Consider the following 21,324-nt stretch of genomic DNA (forward strand, 5'->3'; position numbering starts at 1 on the left):
AGATGCCATGATCCAGAATGTAAAAATCCCAAAAGATCAAAATCCCGAAAGATAAAAAATCCTTAAAGTCTAAAATCCCCAAATCACAGTCTTGAACAATTAAAATCTTGACTGTTGAAATCCTGAAAACTGAATTCTAGGGAGGGGATTTCCACTGTGTTTTCAGTTGTATGCAGGCTAGGTGCATCATGGTAGGTGCATCTGTTACTGTCTTTATTTGGAAATGAAGTACAGTTTAAAGGAGATGCATTATGGGTGCCAAACTGACAAGGGGTGGATTTATGGTCTTAATTTCAGTTGTTGGCTTGACTGGATTAAAGAATACCTAGAAATTTGGGAAAGTATTATTTTGGGCGTGTCCGTGAGGGTGTTTCCAGAGATTAGTGTGGGAGTCCGAGTGGACTAGGTAGGAAAGAGATGCCTTCAATGTTGGCAGGCACCATGTAATTGGAGAGAAGAAATATAGAAGGCAAGCTGGTCTCTCTCTCAGAGCTGGGACCAATTTTTCTCTTGCTGCTGTGGATATCAGAACTCCAGCCTTTAAATGCCAGGACTTACACCTGACCACCCCTGCTCCCTACACTCCCACTCCCTGGGGTTCTGAGGCTTTTGGCCTGGATTGAAAGTTAATGACTGGTTTCCCTGGTTCTGAGGCCTTTGCACTCGGACTGAGCCATGTAACCAGCATCCCAGGGTGTCCAGCTTGCAGGCCTATTGTGGAACTTCTCAGTCACCGTAAGCACATAAGCCAGTTTCCTAATAAGTCCTTTCTCATATTTATACACATATCCTATTGGTTCTGTCTCTCTGGAGAAGCCTGACTAAAAAGATTTGGTACTGGGGAGGCCCAATATGATTCCTTCTCACTGTATTCCTTACAATACAATGGAAGAGACCTATGAAATTGTTCCTTCAAAAAAGGATGTGATTAAGTTAAGCATACAAGGCTACCTAATGGTTTAAAAGCTAATTATTATTGGTGCTTTGAAAGCAGAAAATAATTGAATTGCAATGGCTGAGCAATAACCAGGCTTTCAGGTGGACAACATATACTTACAAAATTTGTAGATCACAACCACTGTCCAAATACAAGTGCAGCAGGTGTTTCAAAGGTTATAGAAGTGAAAATGCAGGTGAAAAATCTAAGAACTCTTTCCTGCCAAATTATTCAATCATGTACAACTTCTGCCCCTTCACATATTGCACCAATTCACTATGCTATGCATTTCATCTTCACATTATTTTCAATACTGGAAGTATGAATTGGGTGAAAATTTGAGGACAGTTCTAATTCATTTTATGAATATTTTGCAAATTTGACTCCATCAAAATATATTATGACAATGTTGATTTTGTGTACGTAAAAACATTGAGGCCAGGCCTGGTGGCTGATGCCTGTAATCCCAGCACTTTGGGAGGCCAAGGTGGGTGGATCACCTGAGGTCAAGAGTTTGAAACCAGCCTGGCCAACATGGTGACACCCTGTCTCTACTAAAATTACAAAAAAATTAGCCGGGCGTGGTGGTGTGCACCTGTAATCCCAGCTACTGAGGAGGCTGACACAGGAGAATTGCTTGAACTGGGAGGCAGAGGTTGCGGTGAGCTGAGATCATGCCACTGCACTCCAGCCTGGGTCACAGAGGGAGACTCCGTCTCAAAAAAAAAACAAACCACAAACCAAAAAAGAACAACAAAAACATTTAAACTTTCTTAATAAATGAAGAGATGTCCTTTTTGTACATCTGCATTTGTGAAAAAAAATTTCTTGAGATCTTGGCTCTTTGGGCAACTGCATATATGGTGATGACTCATTGAGGTTTTCGATCAATTTTGTCAAAAGACTTAGGTTGTTTGTCGTAGTATTTCAGAGGACCACAGTTATCAATTGAGGTGTACAGAATTATCAACTATGGGGATATACATTTATATATTTCACTTTTTGACCTTTTTTTTTTTGAGACGGAGTCTTGCTCTGTCACCCAGGCTGGAGTGCAGTGGCACGATCTGTGCTCACTACAAGCTCCACCTCCCAGGTTCACGCCATTCTCCTGCCTCAGCCTCCTGAGTAGCTGGGACTATAGGCGCCTGCTACCATGTCCAGCAAATTTTTTGTATATTTAGTAGAGACGAGGTTTCACTGTATTAGCCAGGATAGTCTTGATCTCCTGACCTCGTGATCCACCTGCCTCGGCCTCCCATAGTGCTGGGATTACAGGTGTGAGCCACCGCACCTGGCCGACCATTTCTTTTATAAATATGGTTTATCTGCTCATAACCATTACATTTGTGTGACTGTCAGTATATCTGAGTGTTATGTTTGTAAAAACATGTATGTTATTACTCTGTTTTAGCATGTAAATAAAGTGGCCTATGAAATGTCATGTATTAAAATTTTATTTTTAATTGACATAATAATTGGACAATTTATGGTATACAGTTATTTTTATGTTTCCTAAATAAATCCCCTTTTAAAATGTAAATAAATTTTTTTGTTTTTTGAGACAGGGTCTCACTCTGTCACCCAGGCTGGAGTGCAGTGGCACTATCTCGGCTCACTGTAGCCTTGACCTTAGGTGATCCCACCACCTCAGCCTCCCAAGTAGCTGGGATTACAGGCATGCACCACCACTCCCAGCTAATTTTTGTATTTTTTGTAGAGACAGGGTTTCGCTATGTTGCCCAGGGTGGTCTCCAACTCCTGGGCTCAAGAAATCTTCCCACTTTGGCTGCCCAAAGTGCTGGGATTTGGCCGGGCTCACGCCTGTAAACCAGCACTTTGGGAGGCCGAGGCGGGTGGATCACCTGAGGTCAGGAGTTTGAGCAGCCTCACCAACACGGTGAAACCCCATCTCTAAAAAAAATACAAAAAATTAGCCAGGCATGAAGGTGGACGGACGCCTGTAATCCTAGCTACTTGGGGGGCTGAGGCAGGAGAATCGCTTAAACCCATGAGCTGCAGTAAGCCGAGATTGTGCCAATGCACTCCAGTCTGGGCAACAAGAGTGAAAATCCATCTCAAAAAAAAAAAAATAATAACAACAAAGTGCTGGACTACAGGCATGAGCCACCGCACCAAATAAATGTCTTTTACAGAATTTTTTAGGATTATTTTTTCCATAATTATATTTTCAAGATTTTGATCTTTTGGGATTGTGATTTTTGAGATTTTAGACCTTAGGGTTTTTGATTTTTTGGAATTTCAACATTTAGGATTGCATCTTTTGGGATTACGGTCCAAACCCTTTGTAAACTGGGAGGTTCGTGTGTTTGTGTGTATTTGCAAGATCTGGTTATATATTCAAGCAACTTTAACCGCTTTGGCTAGATGAATATTAGAGGTATTTTTCCGAGTTTGTCTTTTCATTTTGTTTGGATTTATTGATGTATTAAGTCTTTTTTGTTTTTTTAAATTAATTATTTTTTAAAAGAGACAGGGTCTTTGTTATGTTGCTTAGGCTGATCTCAAACTCCTGGACTCAAGTAATCCTTCCTGCCTTGGCCTCCCAAAGTGCTGGGATTACAGGCATGAGTATTAAGGCTTTTTTTTTTTTTTTTTTTGAGATGGAGTCTCACTTTGTCGCCCAGGTTAGAGTGCAGTGGCGCAAGCTCACTGCAACCTCCACCTCTTTGGTTCCAGCAATTCCCCTGCCTCAGCCTCCTGAGTAGCTGGGATTACAGGCACATGCCACCACGCCAGGCTAATTTTTTGTATTTGTAGTAGAGACTCGGTTTCACCATGTTGGCCAGACTGGTCTTGAACTCTTGACCTCAGGTGATCCTCCTGCCTCGGCCTCTCAAAGTGCCGGGATTACAGGCATGAGTCACCACGCCTGGTCTGAAACCAGGATTTCTTAAGGAGAAAGAACAGTCCTTCATTTTTCAAAGCTGTTTTCTGTGCTGTTATCTACCTACTTAAATTGAAAACATAGTAAGAATCAAGACCACTGTTTCTAAAAGAGAGGAGATTAACTCAGACTATAAGAACATGTAAGGATTATAATATGCCTTTTATTTTAATATTAGTTTGGTATTACTTTGTTAAGAATGCCTCTAATAAAATTGTAAGATAACCTTTTATCCAATTATGACAAGAATTTCATTAAAGAATGAAAATAAAAAAGCTAATATACATGCATCCTTGCAAATTTGGAACATGTTAAATTAATAAGAGGAACACTTGAAGATGATCTAGAGAATTCTGAGATTTCCAGAGAACCAGGCCTGGCAACATTATCACAGATAAGTGGCATTCCGTAAAGGAAGTGTAGACTACCAAACAAACTTAATCTAAGAAAGACAATACTTACTATTCCAGAACTAAGATCATTTCTGATGCAGTCTCATAAACTGCATGTAAATTAATGACCCAAGGATTGTCTTGTGCTAGTTCAAGTACAGCAATCTCATGAATTATTTCCATCCGACAATCTTGGCCTTTTCTTCTTTTTCTCATGAACTTTGCAGCAAATTCTTTCCCAGAATCTTTCTTTATACATTTTCTCACCACTGCAAATTTCCCCCTAGAATTAAACAAAAACATTCACTGTTAAAGTTGACAACTTTCCAGAGATGGCAGATTTCAATGAAATTTCCAAATACCCATTGGTAGATACTCAAATTTAGCTTATATACAATCACAAAAGTAGAAATATCACTTAGAAATTTATATAGGCTACATCTATAGATTTATAGATTTATCAAATAAAACAAAATGTATAAACCTGCACAATTCATTTTCTAAAGAATAACAAATATTAAAGTCCATTTTTTTGCAGAGTTACACATAACTTAATTTTTTGCACATTTATACATAAAATGATTTAGGTCTCTAAAAAAGCCAGTTGAAGCCAGGCATGGTGCACCTTTGTAATCTCAGCATTTTGGGAGGCTGAGGCAGGTGGCTCACTTGAGGTCAGGAGTTCTGGACCAACCTGGCCAAAATGGCGAAACCCTGTCTCTACTAAAAATACAAAAATTAGCCAGGTGTAGCAGTGCTATGCCTGTAATCCCAGCTACTCAGGAGGCTGAGGCATGAGAATCGCTTGAACCTGGGAGGTGGAGGTTGCAGCGAGCTGAGATCATGCCACTGCACTCCAGCCTGGATGACAGAGTGAGACTCTGTCATCCAGGCAAAAAAAAAAAAAAAAGCCATTTGATTTTTTAATAGAAATTGGTCACCAGAATCCCTAATATGATGAATTTCACTGCACTAATTGACTCTAAAGAGCACTATCACTTTCTAAAGGTAAGGATCTCACTCATTTATCATTTTAACTAGAGCGTCAGCTAGAAATGTATTTTCTCATAAAGACAGATACAACAAAGTGTTATCTTGATACATTACTATTTGTCATTACACTAATAAGTGGGTAAACCGGGGACTCAGTATAGCATACTGATTAAAAGTATGAGCTCTGGAATTAAACCTATGTGGGCTTGAACCCTATAAGTGGCACTTGACAGTAACCTTAGGTGGTTTATTTAACCTCTTTTAGTTTCATTTTTCTTTTCTTTTCTTCCTTTTTTTTTTTTTTTTAAGAGACTGGGTCTCTCTATGTTGCTCAGGCTAGTATTGAACTCCTGGCCTCAAGTGATCCTGCTAGGATTAAAGGCATGAGCCTCCATGCCCTAAGTCTCATTTTTCTAATCTGTATAATAGGGACAAAAATGGCATCTACTTCACAGGGTTGTAAGAATTGAAGAATAATATATTTCAATTGCTTAGCATGGTACTTGCCACACAGTAAGTGCTCAATAAATATTACTAATCACACAAACATCATTAAGCTGTGATAGTCATCACCTAAACATCCACTGAATCCTTAGGTTGAAAGACAACTTAGAAATCATACAGTATTTTACCTAACACCAAATGCCAATGTCTTATTTCAAACTGTGAGGTAATCTTTTCCACTACTGGGTACATATTATCTTAATAAGGTCTTTCTTCATTACAAGCCTAAACCTGACTTCAGTTGAAGGGTTACAGTCAGGGTCCTCTGCTGAGCAGTACAGACCAGACCTCACTCTCTTTTCCACATGGCAGTCTATCAGATAGTGAACACAGCAAATACCATCTGTTAGCTGCCACTCCCTCTTCCCTTTCCCAATTTGCAATCAATCCTCATCCCCATGGGTTTTTTTTTTTTCCTTTAAGAGACAGGGTCTCACTCTGTTGCCCAGGCTGGAGTGCAGTGGCACCATCATAGCTCAATGCAGCCTTGGACTTCCGGGCTCAAGTGATCCTCCCACCTCAGCCTCCTGTATAGCTGGGATTACAGACACGTGCCACCATGCCCACCTCCCCATAAGGTTGACTCCCTATTATGGCTCAGCAGAAAATGTGCCAACCAAATCTGAAGCAACTAATCCAGGTATAATCGATCAAAGCATTACATCATTATTATTTTTGTTGCTCCTGGAACAATACAACCTAAGATTGATTGTTAAAAAACTTGACATGTTTTCATATTTCAAATTGGGCTGATAAACTACCTAGATTTTTTTCCACCTTGAATTTTTATCAAGTCAGTATCCTCATACTATATTTTAAAAATGATTGCTAAAAAATTTGGAATAATCAACAGCATAAACAGACAACCTACAGAATGGGAAAAAATATTTGCAAACTATGCCTCCAACAAAGGGTTGATATCCAGAATCTACAAGGAACTCAAAAAACGAGAAAAAAAAACAACCCTTGTTTTTTTTTTGATATGAACAGACATTTTTTCAAAAGAGCAGCAAACAAACACATTAAAAAATGTTCAACATCACTAATCATCAGAGAAATGCAAATTAAAATCACAATGAGGTACTGCTTTACAGCAGTTGGAATGGCTATTAGTAAAAAGTTAAAAAACAACAAATGTTGGCGAACATACAAAGAAAAGAGAACGCTTATACACTGTTGGTGGAAATGTAAATTAGTTCAGCCACTATGGAAAGTAGTTTAGAGATTTCTCAAAGAACTACCATTTGACTTGGCTATCCCATTACAGGGTATCTGCCCAAAGGAAAAGAAATTATTGTATGAAAAAGACACCTGCACTCATATGTTAATCACAGCCCTATTCATAATAGCAAAGATACCAACCTAAGTGTCCATCAATGGATGACTGGACTAAAAATATGGTGTGTATATGTATCATGGACTACTACACAGCCATAAAAATGATGTCTTCTGCAGTAACATGGATGGAACTGGATGTCATTATCCTAAGTGAGATGACTCAAGCAGGAAGTAAAAAACTGCCTGTTTTCACTTTTAAGTGGGAACTAAATGGATACACAGGCATAGAGTGGAAAAACAGACCAAACAGTAAGAGAGTGGGAAGGGGGTGAGGAATTAAATACTACCTATTGGGTACAGTGTACGCTATTTAGGTGATGAGCACACTAAAAGCCCAGACTTCACCATGACCCAATATATCCATGTGACACAAATGCACTTGTACCCCTGAATCTATTTTTTTAAAAAGCTTTCTAAAAAATTAAGTGCAAGGCTTTAATTGCCCTGTTAAATTCTTTTTTGTTGTTGTTTTTGAGACACAGTCTCGTTCTGTCACCCAGGCTGGAGTGCAGTGGCACAATCTCGGCTCACTGCAACCTCCGCTTCCCGGGTTCAAGCAATTCTCATGCCTCAGCCTCCCGAATAGCTGGAATTACAAGCACATACCATCATGCCCAGCTAATTTTTTGATTTTTTTTTTTTTAGTACAGATGGGGTTTCGTCATGTTTGCCAGGCTGGTCTCGAACTCCTGGCCTCAAGTGATCCACCCACCTCGGCCTCCCAAAATGCTGGGATTGTAGGCATGAGCCACCATGCCTGGCCTGCCCTGTTAAATTCTAACTTCTAGGCTTTGATCTAGCATTCTAGACTACTGACATAATTTTGAGTAATTCTTCCTTCCCAGCTATTGTTAACTGCAAATATAATTTTCATGTCCTCCATGTTTTTATCATTAGTAATATAAATGTGGAATGACAAATCCTTAGGCATAGCCCTATGGCTGTTCAATTTGGTAACAACCTACCTAGCAGCACCCTTAGTCAGATAAAAGTTCTTTTGTTCACAGAAATATGAAAGACTTCTACAGATATGGGAGAGAGTAACTATAAACGAATTCCTCAAAGAGTAATTAATACCTTTCATTTTATCCCACAAAATCATTAGGCTAACATCTCCATCAAGTTTTAAAAGGTTCCCAATGATCTCTGAATTCTTTTAAGACAGAAAACAATTATTATTAATTTGATATTTTCATACCTACATGTCTGAAGTTTCAAGAGAAGAGAAAGTTTAATTTGTAAAAAATTCATCTGAAATGAAGCCTCAACATATAATTGGCAGCAAACATGTTCCTGGTAAATTAGAAATGACTCAGTAGAACGGCCCTCAAACACATATCACACACACAAATGTTTACTGTTGCCACACCTGACATTCAAAGCAATAAAGTACTGTGCAGTAAGTAAAAAACTACTTATTACAAAGCCTGAAAGTCTATTTTTAAAGACCAAATGGAAAGACAGCTAATTCAGCAAACAGAATTGGAACTCAAAATTATGTCAGTAGTCTAGAATGAAAGATCAAAACCTAGAAGTTAGAATTTAACAGGGCAAATTAAACACGGACTCACACACATTGCTAACCTGTGAACTGTGGGAACCCTGTTACAGAACAGCCATTGCTAAATTCTGGGGCCTCTTCCCCATACTTATTCATCTGCTGCTCATGCTCCTCACCCATTCCTTTAGGTGCTAGAATGCAGTTCCCACGGCTCTCCTTTCATATCAATGACTACACTGACACCACCTTTGTTTTTCTGGAAACATTCCTCACAGTTCTAGATTTATTCTTTTCTTTCCATCATATCCTGTACTATACTGGGGTCAGCAAGTTTTTCTGTAAAGGGCAAGCAAGATGGTAAATATTTTTGGCTTTGTGGACCAGAGGGTCTCTGCAGCAATGACTGAAGTCCACTGTTGTAGAACAAAAGCAGCCATACAAGAAAGGTAAATGAATGGGTATGTTTGGCTTCCAATGAACCTTTTACACTGAAATTTAATTTCATAAGCTTTTCATGTTATTAAATATTACTCTTATTCTAATTTTTTAACTATTAAAAAATGTAAAACATAAAAAATGTAAAAACAGCTTGCAAGGCTTTCAAAAATAGGTGGCTGGCTGTAGTTTGCTGACCCCTGCTCTATCCTATGCTGAATAAAACTCTTCCATCGTTCTAATACCACATACCACTGAAACTGACATTATGACAGCAGGTCGCAATGATTTGAGGAAGCATGCATGCCTTCATCTCTAAATGACTGGTGCAATGGGAGGGGGACCCTTCAAACCACTCAAGGAGGAGTCAGAGAAGATAATAACGGATTTCTTGGAGCTGTTCTACACAGCCACATTGTATAAAGAAAACAGGAGATTCAGCATTCAAGCTGCAAAGTCCCACTGTATATGCTCAGAATTACATTGACAGAGTTCCCTAAATTCCATACCTCAAAAGGGCTCCAACATGCATATTTTACCATGACTTTATGGTAAAAATTGTGACTGTACCTCAACCTTTAACTTTAGGTTATTGAGTCCTCTACAAAACATTTTAAAAATGATGTTTCCCTGACATTATGGGCCATGGTTATATACAGCTCTCTTGGGGCTGATGAGGTCCAAAGGGCATAAGATGTTTGTTGCACATTTACTTTTTTTGTTGACTCAAAAGCCAAACTTCTTCCTGGAATACACAGTTGCCATAATTTTCAGGTATATTTTTTCATTTCAAAAACATCTATATTTTGCTAATAGGTACAAAACTGAAAACTTAGGTTTTCATTAAATATTTTGGGATGAATATCAGAAATGAATACATTTCAGAACTACTCATTGAAAACATATTCCAGAGAGGTGGGAAAGGTAAGATACATAAACAATTATAACAAGAGGAGGTGACATTTGATTGAGACCCACCAGTCCGAGCTCCCTAAGTCCTTTGCATTATCAGTGCCTAAAAACACTGCTTAGGGAGACAGGGTGAGTATCTTTAGGTAGGTATGTTTGCTAAGGAGTTTGGGCTTCATCAGGCTTAAAACTGGAACCTATTAGAATACTGAAAATAATTGTTTAGAAAAGATAATTCTGGTTGGGCAAGGTGGCTCATGCCTGTAATACCAGCACTTTCGGAGGCTGAGGTAGGCGGATTGCTTGAGCCCAGGAGTTCGAGACCAGCCTGGGCAACATGGCGAAATCTTGTCACTACAAAAAATACAAAAATTAGACAGGCGTGGTTGTGTGCACCTGTGGTCCTGGCACTTGAGATGCTGGGATGGGAGGATCAGTTGAGCCTGGGACATCTAGGCTGCCGAGATCATGCCACTGTACTCTAGCCTGGGCAACAGAATGAGACCCTGTCTCAAATAAAATAAAATTAAATTAAATTAAAATTAAATTAAAATAAAATTATAAAATAAAATAAAACAAAACAGGTAATTCTAATAGTGTTGTGAAGAGTGGATTGCCAGTGATAACTAGAAACAGAGAGGCCAATAAAATAATTCAAAGCAGTAGGTCTGCACTCAAGTACCAGCGTAGGGACTGGGAAGAGAGAATATGTTTAAAAGACACTCAAAGTCAAGATTTATTAGCACTCCCTGGCAGGTGTGAGTTGTACGCAGAGATGAGAGGAGAAAGGAAAGGTGAAAGTCATGGATGACTTTTAGATTTTTAATATAGGTACTGTGTAAATGTGGTACCAGTTATAGTACTGTGTAATGTGGTAGGAGTTATAGTTGGACAGAAGGTTGAGCTGCCTTTTTTGGTAAAGAGAATCCCATTTATTGAAGGGATTCCAAATACAAATTCAAGTGTTGGATTATAAGCAAAGGTGAAGAGATAATAGAATATATAACATTCAGGTAAACATCAGAAAATGCACATGCTAATTTGAGCAGTACAAAGGGGAAGTAAAATAATGTCCAAGGTCCTGTTATATTCTAGGTTAAAGTGCTTTGTTTATACCTTTATTATATTTATGTCAACCTTATATATTACAACTTGTTGTTCTATGTCTCCCAGCTGGACTGTGAGTTTCAGGGACCTCACTTATTCTTCATCTTTTTATCTCCATAGTGCCCTGCACAATGGCAGGTATGCAAATATAATCAGCACACCTAGTATATATACTGCTTATTATTTTGTTAAATAAAAATTTAATGGCAACTTAACCTCATGACATTTAATATACTGGACTACTTGCCATTCTCCACTGAATTTTTCTACTGCTCTGACTTGCTGTTTTATTGACAATGGCAACTACTACTGAAATTCCATCCATTCTTTACAGCCCAACTGAAATGTTATTTCCCCCATAAGACCTTCCAGTGGCATATCATCTTGCCTATAAAGGGGACAGTGATTGATCTGTTACATTTGGGAATAGCTTCCAGAGCCTAAGGTAGGGCTTTTATGTACTTGATACATAAGTACAGTATTTGCCTAATTACACTGGAGTGATGTCTTTTTTCTTTTTTTGAGACACAGTCCTGCTCTGTCACCTAGGCTGGAGTACAGTGGCACTATCTCTGCTCACAACCTCCGCCTCTCAAGTTCAAGGAATTCTCCCACCTCAGCCTCCCAAGTAGCTGGGACTACAGGTGTGTGCCCGGCTAATTTTGTAATTTTAGTAGAGATGAGGTTTCACCATGTTGGCCAGGCTGCTCTCAAGCTTCTGACCTCAAGTGATCCGCCCACCTTGGCCTCCTAAAGTGCTGGGATTACAGGTGTGAGCCACCACGCCCAGCTGGGAATGATGTCTTAAAGGTAAAGAAGTTCCATTCAGGAAAAACCTAGAATGGATTTTGTCTTCCTTATCGCTGAAAGGATCAAGGAAAAGACCCTAGGCGTAAAAATCAGTGAGTCCATTCAAATAAGATATTAGCATGCGTGATAAGAAAAGGCAGGGCCTTATAAGTCAAACTTGGTTTTAAATTCTGGCTAACAAGTGTGTAATACTGGGCAATTTATTAATCCTTTGGAACCTGGGATTCCTCATCTGTAAAATGAGATCAATGGCACTTTACTATACAGGGCAGTGAAGACTATACAAAATTACATCTTTAAAGTGTGTAGCATTCAGCAAATAATCAATAATCAGTGGCTATTTTTATTGTTTTTGGCATTAATTTCAGATCTATGATATAACCAATGATAATAATTAAAAAAAAATATCAGAACAGGAGTTCTGGAGGTGAGCTATTAAGTCTACATAATGTGTAAATTCTCTCAAGAAATCTAGTTAACTTCTTACTTACCTGAAGAGGTGACTCAATGACTATAGCTACTTAGCTTTCTAATGCATTTGGTTCAATAATCATATTTTATAAAATTGTGTCATCTATAGTTTTATGAAAAGATTAAAATTCAAATTCTTAAATTCATGTATTTTAAATTAAGATTTTAACATTTGAAGCATGAACTTTTCAAAATTAAACAGCTGACTGACTTAAAGTACCTGCCTAAGAGCAGAAGCCATACTTTCCAAGTAACTTTATTGTTGAACCACAAATATGGCCAATTTTCTTTTATCCATCCAAAGTATCAGATTACCCAAAATTGTTTGTAAATAAAATTCTTCAAACTAATGACTGGCTGTCAAGAAATCTTAAATAACATCTGTGTTAAAACAAAGCAATTTCTGCATGGATATTACTTAATAAAGGTCTTTATTTCTTAAAAAATGATAACTTATGACACACGCTTAAGTTCTTGTCAGATACAAAAACTGAAGCTATTACCTACAGCCATCAATCTAGGTAAGGACACACAGTCCCCAAAATACCCACCCAGAGTCCCCTTTCAGTTTGAATATTCTCTTATTCTCTGATAAAAATCCTCTCTTGTCCCTATTACCCCTGACTGCTCTGAGGAGAATGAGATAGGACATCCCTAATTTACTTTAAGCCCCAGTGGGAACTTAACTATATGACACTGAAGCTTGGTCATGTTTGTTCCAATGTAGAACTCATTAACAGATCCTTTCCCCTGTCTCTACTAAAAATACAAAAAATTAGCCAGGCATGGTGGCAGGCGCCTATAGTCCCAGCTACTCGGGAGGCTGAGGCAGGAGAATGGCGTGAACCCGGGAGGCGGGGCTTGCGGTGAGCTGAGATGGCGCCACTGCACTCTAGCCTGGGCGACAGAGCGAGACTCCATCTCAAAAAAACAAAAAACAAAAAACAATAAAAACATATCATTTCATTAAAATGATAGGAAATTGCTTTAGTCATAAGATACAGACTACAGATTATTCTTTGAAAAACATGTGTGGTGTAATGGGAATGATTTCAAAGTCAGGAGTCCCAGCTCTGTTATCTCTCACAAGACTTTTAAATCTGTCTTTGTTTTCTCATCTGAAAAATGGGGCTTTCCAAACAGGCTTGTGGTGAGAATCAATGAGATAATGCATGTGAAAGCACTTGTAAAACTGTAAGGCCTGCACATTATAAAGTACCTGTTTCAGATGGGAACTTGTATTTGTAACTTTTTTCCTTAGGAAAATCCAACTATTAGCATGTACTAATATTTTTAAAGTGTTCTTTTGGCTTAAAATATTTTTTTCTTAAGAAAAAATTTATCGGTATATTAAAAACATTAAAGTTGAGGACTAGATAATGAAAACAAATGTAAGGCAAATCATTTGCTATGAAACTGGTGTATCTTTAAGTTCCTTGAAACATCTTTCTGTTTCTATATTATCAATAAACTCAAGGGAAATCAACACGAAAAAATTATCAGAACCCAAGGTCATTTCTCTTGTGTGCCCCAGTAACGAAATCATTAATGTGGTTTACATTGGCATACATCCTGACTCAAAGAAAGGTAACAAGCCTTAACCAGTCAAGCTTCAAGCAATAAAAGAATGTTTTACATCATATATTTACCCTTATTTACGCTGCTATGGACTCTGCTGGAGACATGAAAGAATGTGACATTTCTTAAATGATCAACATCACATCCTGTCATTACTCTGGAATCAATGTTGACCATTTAAAAAATTCTCTTTGAACAGTCATCTCATTGAAAGTTTTAGATCTGTGATAACATAGTAGCACCTGAAAAAGAACGATTTGTTTGAACAGTTAACTCATCACACCCCTTCTGCATTTTACTAAATGAAAGGCCGCAGAATAAAATGAAAAAAAAAAATCTGTTTTTCTTCCCACATCATTAAACTATTAACACGGGTATTCTCCAAGTTCTTTATCAGCATGAGATTAATTAGAGTTATATCAGAAATGCAACCAGAGTTAATTGTTGGAAAAATAGGTTTTCTATCTTATCAAAGATGAAGCAGAGACACACTTAGCTATGTTAAAACCATAAATACAGGCAAAATTTATAAACCTTAAACAAGGACTGCTTATAGCACAAACAGAACTTTTCCTTCCTGAGACTTCTGAACAGTTCCTGTGACTTCATTACTTTTGCCAAAGATAGAGGCATTTTTTGAGATTGTGCAGGTTTTCTTTTTGGGTTACATTTAAAATAATAACATTTATTGAATTACACCATGAATTACATTTATTGAGTGCTTCCCCTAAGCTAAGCACAGCCTTAAGGCTATGTGTTTTACTTAATTCTCTCACCAACCCTATGAGGCAATAAACGGTTAGGTAATGCACTCAAGTCCACATAACTAATAAGAGCCAAGATTCAATCTCACACTGTCTGACTCCAAAGCCAATGTTCTTAAGCACTGCATTAAACTCCTATGCGATAAAAAAGGGTGCCACAAGGGAAAGAATAGATTTAATTTTATTTTTCAGTTCCAGGCTCTTACATCAAGTATTTATCTAATAACTGCATTGTTATGCTGCTTTACAATCTACTCCTTTTGTAAAGAAATTTATGTAAGAAAAGATACGTAGAAGATATCACAATCTTAAAAAAAAACCTGATCGGCAAGCTAATTTTATAATGGAGTTTAAAACAAAAGTTGAAAGAAACATTCCTGAAGGAATTGGTACTATAACACCTGGTGGGGTGCAAATCAGTTTCCAGATTATAACATCTCCAAGACAGTGCTTGCCACCTGAAGACATTTCGCTTTGTAATATTTGCACCGATTTTCCTTGTGGAATGAAGCCAGACAACCAAATAATGGAAAAACGTAGTTTTCCTTTTTTTTTTTTGGAGATGGAGTCTCGCTCTGTCACCCAAGCTGGAGTGCAATGGCGCGATCTTGGCTCACTGCAACCTCCGCCTCCCGGGTTCAAGTGATTCGCCTACCTCAGCCTCACGAGTAGCTGGGATTACAGGCGCCCACCACCAGGCCCAGCTAATTATTGTATTTTTGGTACAGATGGGGTTTCACCATGTTGGCCAGGCTGGTCTGGAACTCCTGACCTCAGGTGATCCACCCGCCTCAGCCTCCCAAAGGGCTGGGATTATGGGCGTGAGCCACTGCGCCCGGCCAGTTTTCCTTTTTTCAGGTAATACGGGTTACTTCAGAATGTTTGGATTGTCGACAAATTAGAATACACAGCTAAGTCACAGCTCCCTTCATCTTTTGTCACAAAGTATGCACAGATCCAGTCAACTAGGGCCTAGCAGTGAAGTAAATCTTGTTCCTGAAAGGTGTTTTTCCTTTTGTTAATATTTAGGAATAAGTAAGACTTTGTTAAGGTAGGATTCCACACTCCCTACACCCCCACCCCCCCAAAAAAAACTATTTCCAAAAGTTACCTTAATATGTGTAAGGCAGTGTGTTTTTAACATTATAACCAATGTTACATTGTTTGCCTTTCCAAGACCCCAGCTGAAGGCTGTTCCAACTGTCAGGCCCTTTCCCATTACAACATGGTGCTATTTTGCAACCATGACAAATGCTGGCAATAATGCGAACATTTACTGAACGCCATGTGGCAAGCCCAGTGGTATGCGCTTGACAAGCATGGCATCTTCAGGACACCTCTGAGGTAGGTACTGTCATCATTATACTGATTTTACGGATGAGGAAAGTGAGGCTGGAGAGTCTAACCCCTCCAAAGGCAAACACAGCAAGAAGGGCACGAATATGAACTCAGGTCTGCCCCCAAAGCCAGAGTATTTAACAACTTCTTCAAACTGTTCTCAAGGAAGAGTCGCCAAACCCCACAAAAATCACTCGATCACCCCTCTTCAGCATACAAAATGTAAAGCATCCGAACAGTCTGCACCTGCAACTTTAGAGACCAAGTTGTAAGCTCTCTCTACTCCCACAAAAAAAGGGTGGGCTAGCGTGGGGTGGGGGGAGAAGGCAAGAATCGGTTCCCAGCAAAGTAAAAAGAGCGAGAAAAGGGCCAAGCGCCCACGAAAGAAACCAATCTAAACTCGAAGCAAAGGGACCTAAATGCTTTAGAACTAAAACGGCAGAAAACCAACCAAGAAAACGAAAATGAATTCAGCAGAAGACCGACACAAGGTAACAGAGCGCCGGTGCAAAGGAAGCGGTCACAACGGATGCTGTATTTTATTAAAACCACACAGGGAGACCAAGAAAGTCGCAAGAGTTGAAGGAAAAATGCAAAGTCGGCTCCACAGACCTCTGGTTTTCAGACCCGCTGCTCGGGGTGAAAGGCAGAGCGCGGTCCGCACCTTCTCTCGTTAAATAGCCATTCGAAACGCCACAGAGGACGAAAGGACTGAGGAGAGGAAAGTGTCCGCGCCTCCGGGACCGCCATCGAGTTACCACCACTCGCTTGCTGGGCGCGGCGCGTGGAGGGGGCGCTGGTGCGACTCGGCTGCCCTACTCGCCGTCGGCACCCAAGTTTGTGCCAAGTCACAACGCGCGTTATCGGCAGCAGCAACGCCACCTCAGCCTCGCCGCCGCGGCCCCGGCACTTATCGGCGCCCGCGTCCCGCCCCGCGCGTCCGGGAAGGTTCCGCGCCGGGCCCCGCCCGTCCTCACCTGCCCAACTCCCGGCCCGGGCACAGGCTGTAGCCGTCCTGGAAGGGCTCGGTGCGCACCACGGCGCGTATCTCTGTCAGCAGCCCGCGGGCCTGGGGCGGCGGCGGCGGCCGGCACGGCCCGCTCAGACCCCGGCCTGCCCGGCCCGAGCCTGAGGTTGCGCCTGGGGAGGAGCCGCCGCTGCCTGGCTTCTCCAAAGGGATCATGGTGTTCAGGCCCGCTTCTTTCCTGGCCGCCTGTTCGCTCCGAGCAGCCGGAGGGTCACGGACCCGCCCCCGGCTCCTAGTGCCGGTCCGCGGAGCCTTCAAACACCCGCTCTCCCCAGCGCGGCGCTCGGACTGCGGCAGGCAGACTACCGGTAGCTCGGGCCCGCCCCGCGCCCCGCGACCGGCCCCGCCCCCGTGACCGCCCCGCGCCTGCCCTGCACCCTGCTTCTGGCCCCGGCCAACCCCTCTCCACGTCCGCCCCGCGCCCGACCCCGCCCCGGCCTCACTCCGTGGCCGCCCGCCCCCTCGCTGAGCTCCCGCGGGGTCCTGAGCGCCCGATGCCTCACGCGCGCCCTCTGCAGCTCAGGGGGAGAAGGTGCAGCTTTCGGGACGGCCCGGAGGCTGGAGGCAACTCACAGCACCACCCTTTGGCCAGGACAGCCTACTGCGTTAGCAGAGTTGCGCACCTGTTGAGCGTCTGAGAGTCACAAAAGCTGACCTTCGGTTAATAAAAGGCATTTGAGCTGTAAGCGGGACTTCACGTGGTGAGGATGGGAGGGGTCTGGAGGCACTTCGGTTAATAAAAGGCATTTGAGCTGTAAGCAGGACTTCACGTGGTGGGGAGGGGTGATGAGATCCTGATCTCCGTACACTGGGAGAGGGTCTGGAGGCAGAGTTGTATAAATATTATTAACCCTGCACACCAGCCCTATGAAATAGACACTATTATATTGTCTGTAGTCGTCTCTATATTTACTTTCGAGGTCCTCTCATCCGGTCTTACGACTTTAATTACCATCTATATGCTCATGACTACAGAATTTGTATCTCTAGCTTCCAAATATTCCCTGAACTTCAGACTGGTGTATTTGACTATGCATTTGGCATCTCCACTTACATGTCAAATTAGCATCTCAGACTTAACATACACAAAAGTAAGTTGCTGATTGGTCTTCATGAATGCACTCCTACCCAGCTTTCCCCGTCTCAGTTTTCTTCATCTCCTTCGTTCTAGCTGTTCAGGCCAAAAATCTTGGGATGAGCATTGATTCCTCTCTCATGCTCATCTCCAGTTTGTCAGTAAACCCTCTTGTCTTTTCCTTCAAACTAGATGCGGCGTTTGATCACTTCTCTCTGTTTCCACCTTACCACCATGGCCTGAGCCATCGTTATCTCTTACCTGGATTATTGTGATAGTTTACTAACTGGACCACCTGCTTCCATCCTTCTTCCTCCCTAATGCCGCATAGTTCATTTTCAAGGCAATGAGAGTGATCTTTTAAAAATCGAAACCAAATCACGACACCGCTCTGCTCAGACTGTCTCAGTGGAGTTTTGCTTCTGGCACTGATATACTAGTTTATTTGTGTTCAACATTCTCACTAAGAAAAAATAGAAAAGTTGACAAAAGTTAAAAATTTCCTCTCCCAGCAAGGACTTGGATGACTGAAATCCTGGAAATATAGGCAGCTCAGAAAGCCACCACTTTTCCCATGAGGTATTTGATGATTTTAAAGCCATGGCTGAAAGAGTGAGAAAGTAAGCAGAGCTTTCAGTCATCTCATGGGGTTGGGGAGACAAAAAAAAATTGGAGTTTAGGACCTATTTATGATGAGGGGCTGGTAAGCAACTAGGCTTTCAGCTGGGACTCCGAAGAGCTATACCCTAGGGGTGTGGATGAACGGGAAGTAGACCCAAGGGCTGAAAACCAGCTTCAAATGGCAACAGTAAATATTCTCTCTGGGGAAAAAAGCATCATCCAGAGCAACACATTACCCATATAATATTTTATACACCATGTCTGAAACTTAATTTAAATAAAGGACACAGAATTGTCTTAAAAACTAAGGGAAAAAGAAAACAGAAATAAACACACAGAAGATCCAGATATTAAAGTTTAAAGACAGATTTTAAAATAATTCTGTTAAATATCTTCAAGAAATTAAATTGCAAGATAAAGAGTTTTCAGCAGAGAACTGGAAACTCCAAAGAAGAATACAATGGAATTTTGGAATTGGAGAAAAAAACACACTAACTAAAACTACTACAGAATTATGGGCTTAATAACAGATGAGATACAACTTAAGCAAGAATTAGTGAAGCTAATAAGCAAAACAAAATATGAAAAATGACATACAAGAGATATGAAAGAACTTTCTATAAAAGAGATAAGGTCTCAGAAAGGAGACTATGACACATGTGATATGTGGTAAAACATTCTAACACACACGTAATTGGAATATCAGGAAGAGAGGTGAGAGAAAAAAGGAAAAGAAGCAGTATTTGAAAAGATAATGGCTGGAAATTTTTTAAAACTAATGAACAACAATTCTCAGAGTCAAGAAACATTATGAACATAGAGCAGGATTTCAAGCAAAGAAAACCATGTCTAGGCACATTGTAAACTACTGAGAAACAAAATCAAAAAGAAAAGGTTTAAAATCAGCAAAGAAAACAGAGATATAATCTGCAAATGAGCAACAATAAAATTAAAAGCTTATTCTCAAAGAACCAACGGAAGCCTAAACACCTTCAAATGTCTTCAAAGCGCTAGGAGAAATTACCTATCAACCTATATTATATACCCAGTAAAAATGATCTTCAAAATTGAAAATAAAATACAGACAGTTTTATAACCAAGAAACACTAAGATCATCAGCTGATTTACATTAAAGGAAATTCCAAAAGGAGTTTTTCAGGCAGATGGAATATAATCCCAAATGAAATCATGGAGACATCTAAAGGAATGAAGAGCAATCAATCCTTTTATATATGGATAGATATAAATACATATATATATATGGATAGATATAAATAAACACAATTTATATAAAACAATAAAAATAACGTCATGTGAAGTTTAAATATATGTAGAATTAAAATATACACAATAGCAGCACAAAAAGTGAGATAGAGTAAATGAAAGTAAAATGTTCTAAAGTCCTAGGATTGTATAGGAATTGATAAAAGTACTTGGCTTTAATACATCAAGAATGAATATTATAATCTCTAGAATAACAGCAAAAGTAATAGAAAAAGAATGAATAACATGTAAAAAAGAGGGGAAATGAAATAATAAAAAATAAAAGAAGCAAGAAAGGGAAAAAAGGAACACAGACAAGTAGAAACAAATAGATGATCACTTTGGGAAGCCAAGGAGGGTGGATCACCTGAGGTCAGGAGTTTGAGACCAGCCTGGTCAACATAGTGAAACCCCTATCTCTATTAAAATAAAACACAAAAAACTAGCTAGGCATGGTGGTGGGCACCTGTAATCCCAGCTACTCGGGAGGCTGAGGCAGGAGAATCACTTGAACCCAGGAGGCGGAGGCTGCAGTGAGCCGAGATTGTGCCACTGCACTCCAGCCTGGGCAGCAGAGTGAAACTCCGTCTCAAAAAAAAAAAAAAAGGTAAATTTTTTAAAACAGGAGGGTTTTTTGGCAAGTACATTAAATATAAATGGAATCTATACTCCAATTAAAAGGCAAATGCTATGGACAGAATTAAAAATAATATCAATTATATGTTGCTTGTAAGAGACACCTCAAATAAAAGGCTACAGAAAGATTGAAAGGATGGAAAGAATTATGCCATGTAAATACAGGCATATCTCATTTTATTGCAATTTGCTTTATTGCACTTTGCAGATATTACATTTTTTACAAACTGAAGGTTTGTGGCAACCTTGCATCAAGCAAGTCTACCAGTGCCATTTTTCCAACAGTATGTGCTGTCTTCATTTCTTTCTGTCACATTTTGGTAATTCTCACAATGTTTCAAACTTTATTATTACTATTATATCTGTTATGGTGGACCGTGATCTTTGATCTTTGATGTTATTATTGTAATTGCTTTTGGGTAGCATGAATTGCACTCATGCAAAGTTAATTGATAAATGTGTGTGATCTAACTGCTCCACCAATCAGCCCCCCATTTCTCTTCCTCTCCTCAGGCCTCCCTATTCTCTGAAACACAACAATATTGAAATAGGCCAATTAACAACCCTAAAACAGCCTCTAAGTGTTCAAGTGAAAGGAAGATTCTCATGTCTTTTACTTGAAATAAAAGCTCAAAATGGTTAAGCTTAGTGAGGAAGGCATGTAGAAAGCCAAGATGGGCTGAAAGCTAGGCCTCTTGAGCCAGTTAGCCAAGTTGT

General features: G+C 40.0%; 1 protein-coding gene across 2 annotated transcripts in view; it reads right to left on the minus strand.

Moving 5' to 3' along the window:
• Positions 1-17,386, minus strand: part of STK17A (serine/threonine kinase 17a) — a 43,045-nt gene extending 25,659 nt beyond the window's left edge. The window contains exons 1-2 of one of the 2 annotated variants that reach the window (XM_031012735.3): positions 16,963-17,386; positions 4,308-4,520 (exon numbers count right to left, since the gene is read on the minus strand). In XM_031012735.3, coding sequence (XP_030868595.1) covers positions 4,308-4,520; positions 16,963-17,168 — 419 coding nt within the window. In that variant the 5' untranslated portion in view covers positions 17,169-17,386. The remainder of the gene's footprint in view (positions 1-4,307; positions 4,521-16,962) is intronic. The other variant, XM_055347678.2, reaches the window with a different exon arrangement.
• Between the last annotated feature and the right edge of the window lie 3,938 nt (positions 17,387-21,324).

This window comes from Gorilla gorilla, chromosome 6 (genome assembly GCF_029281585.2).
Source record: "Gorilla gorilla gorilla isolate KB3781 chromosome 6, NHGRI_mGorGor1-v2.1_pri, whole genome shotgun sequence".
Classification (NCBI taxonomy): Eukaryota; Metazoa; Chordata; class Mammalia; order Primates; family Hominidae; genus Gorilla; species Gorilla gorilla.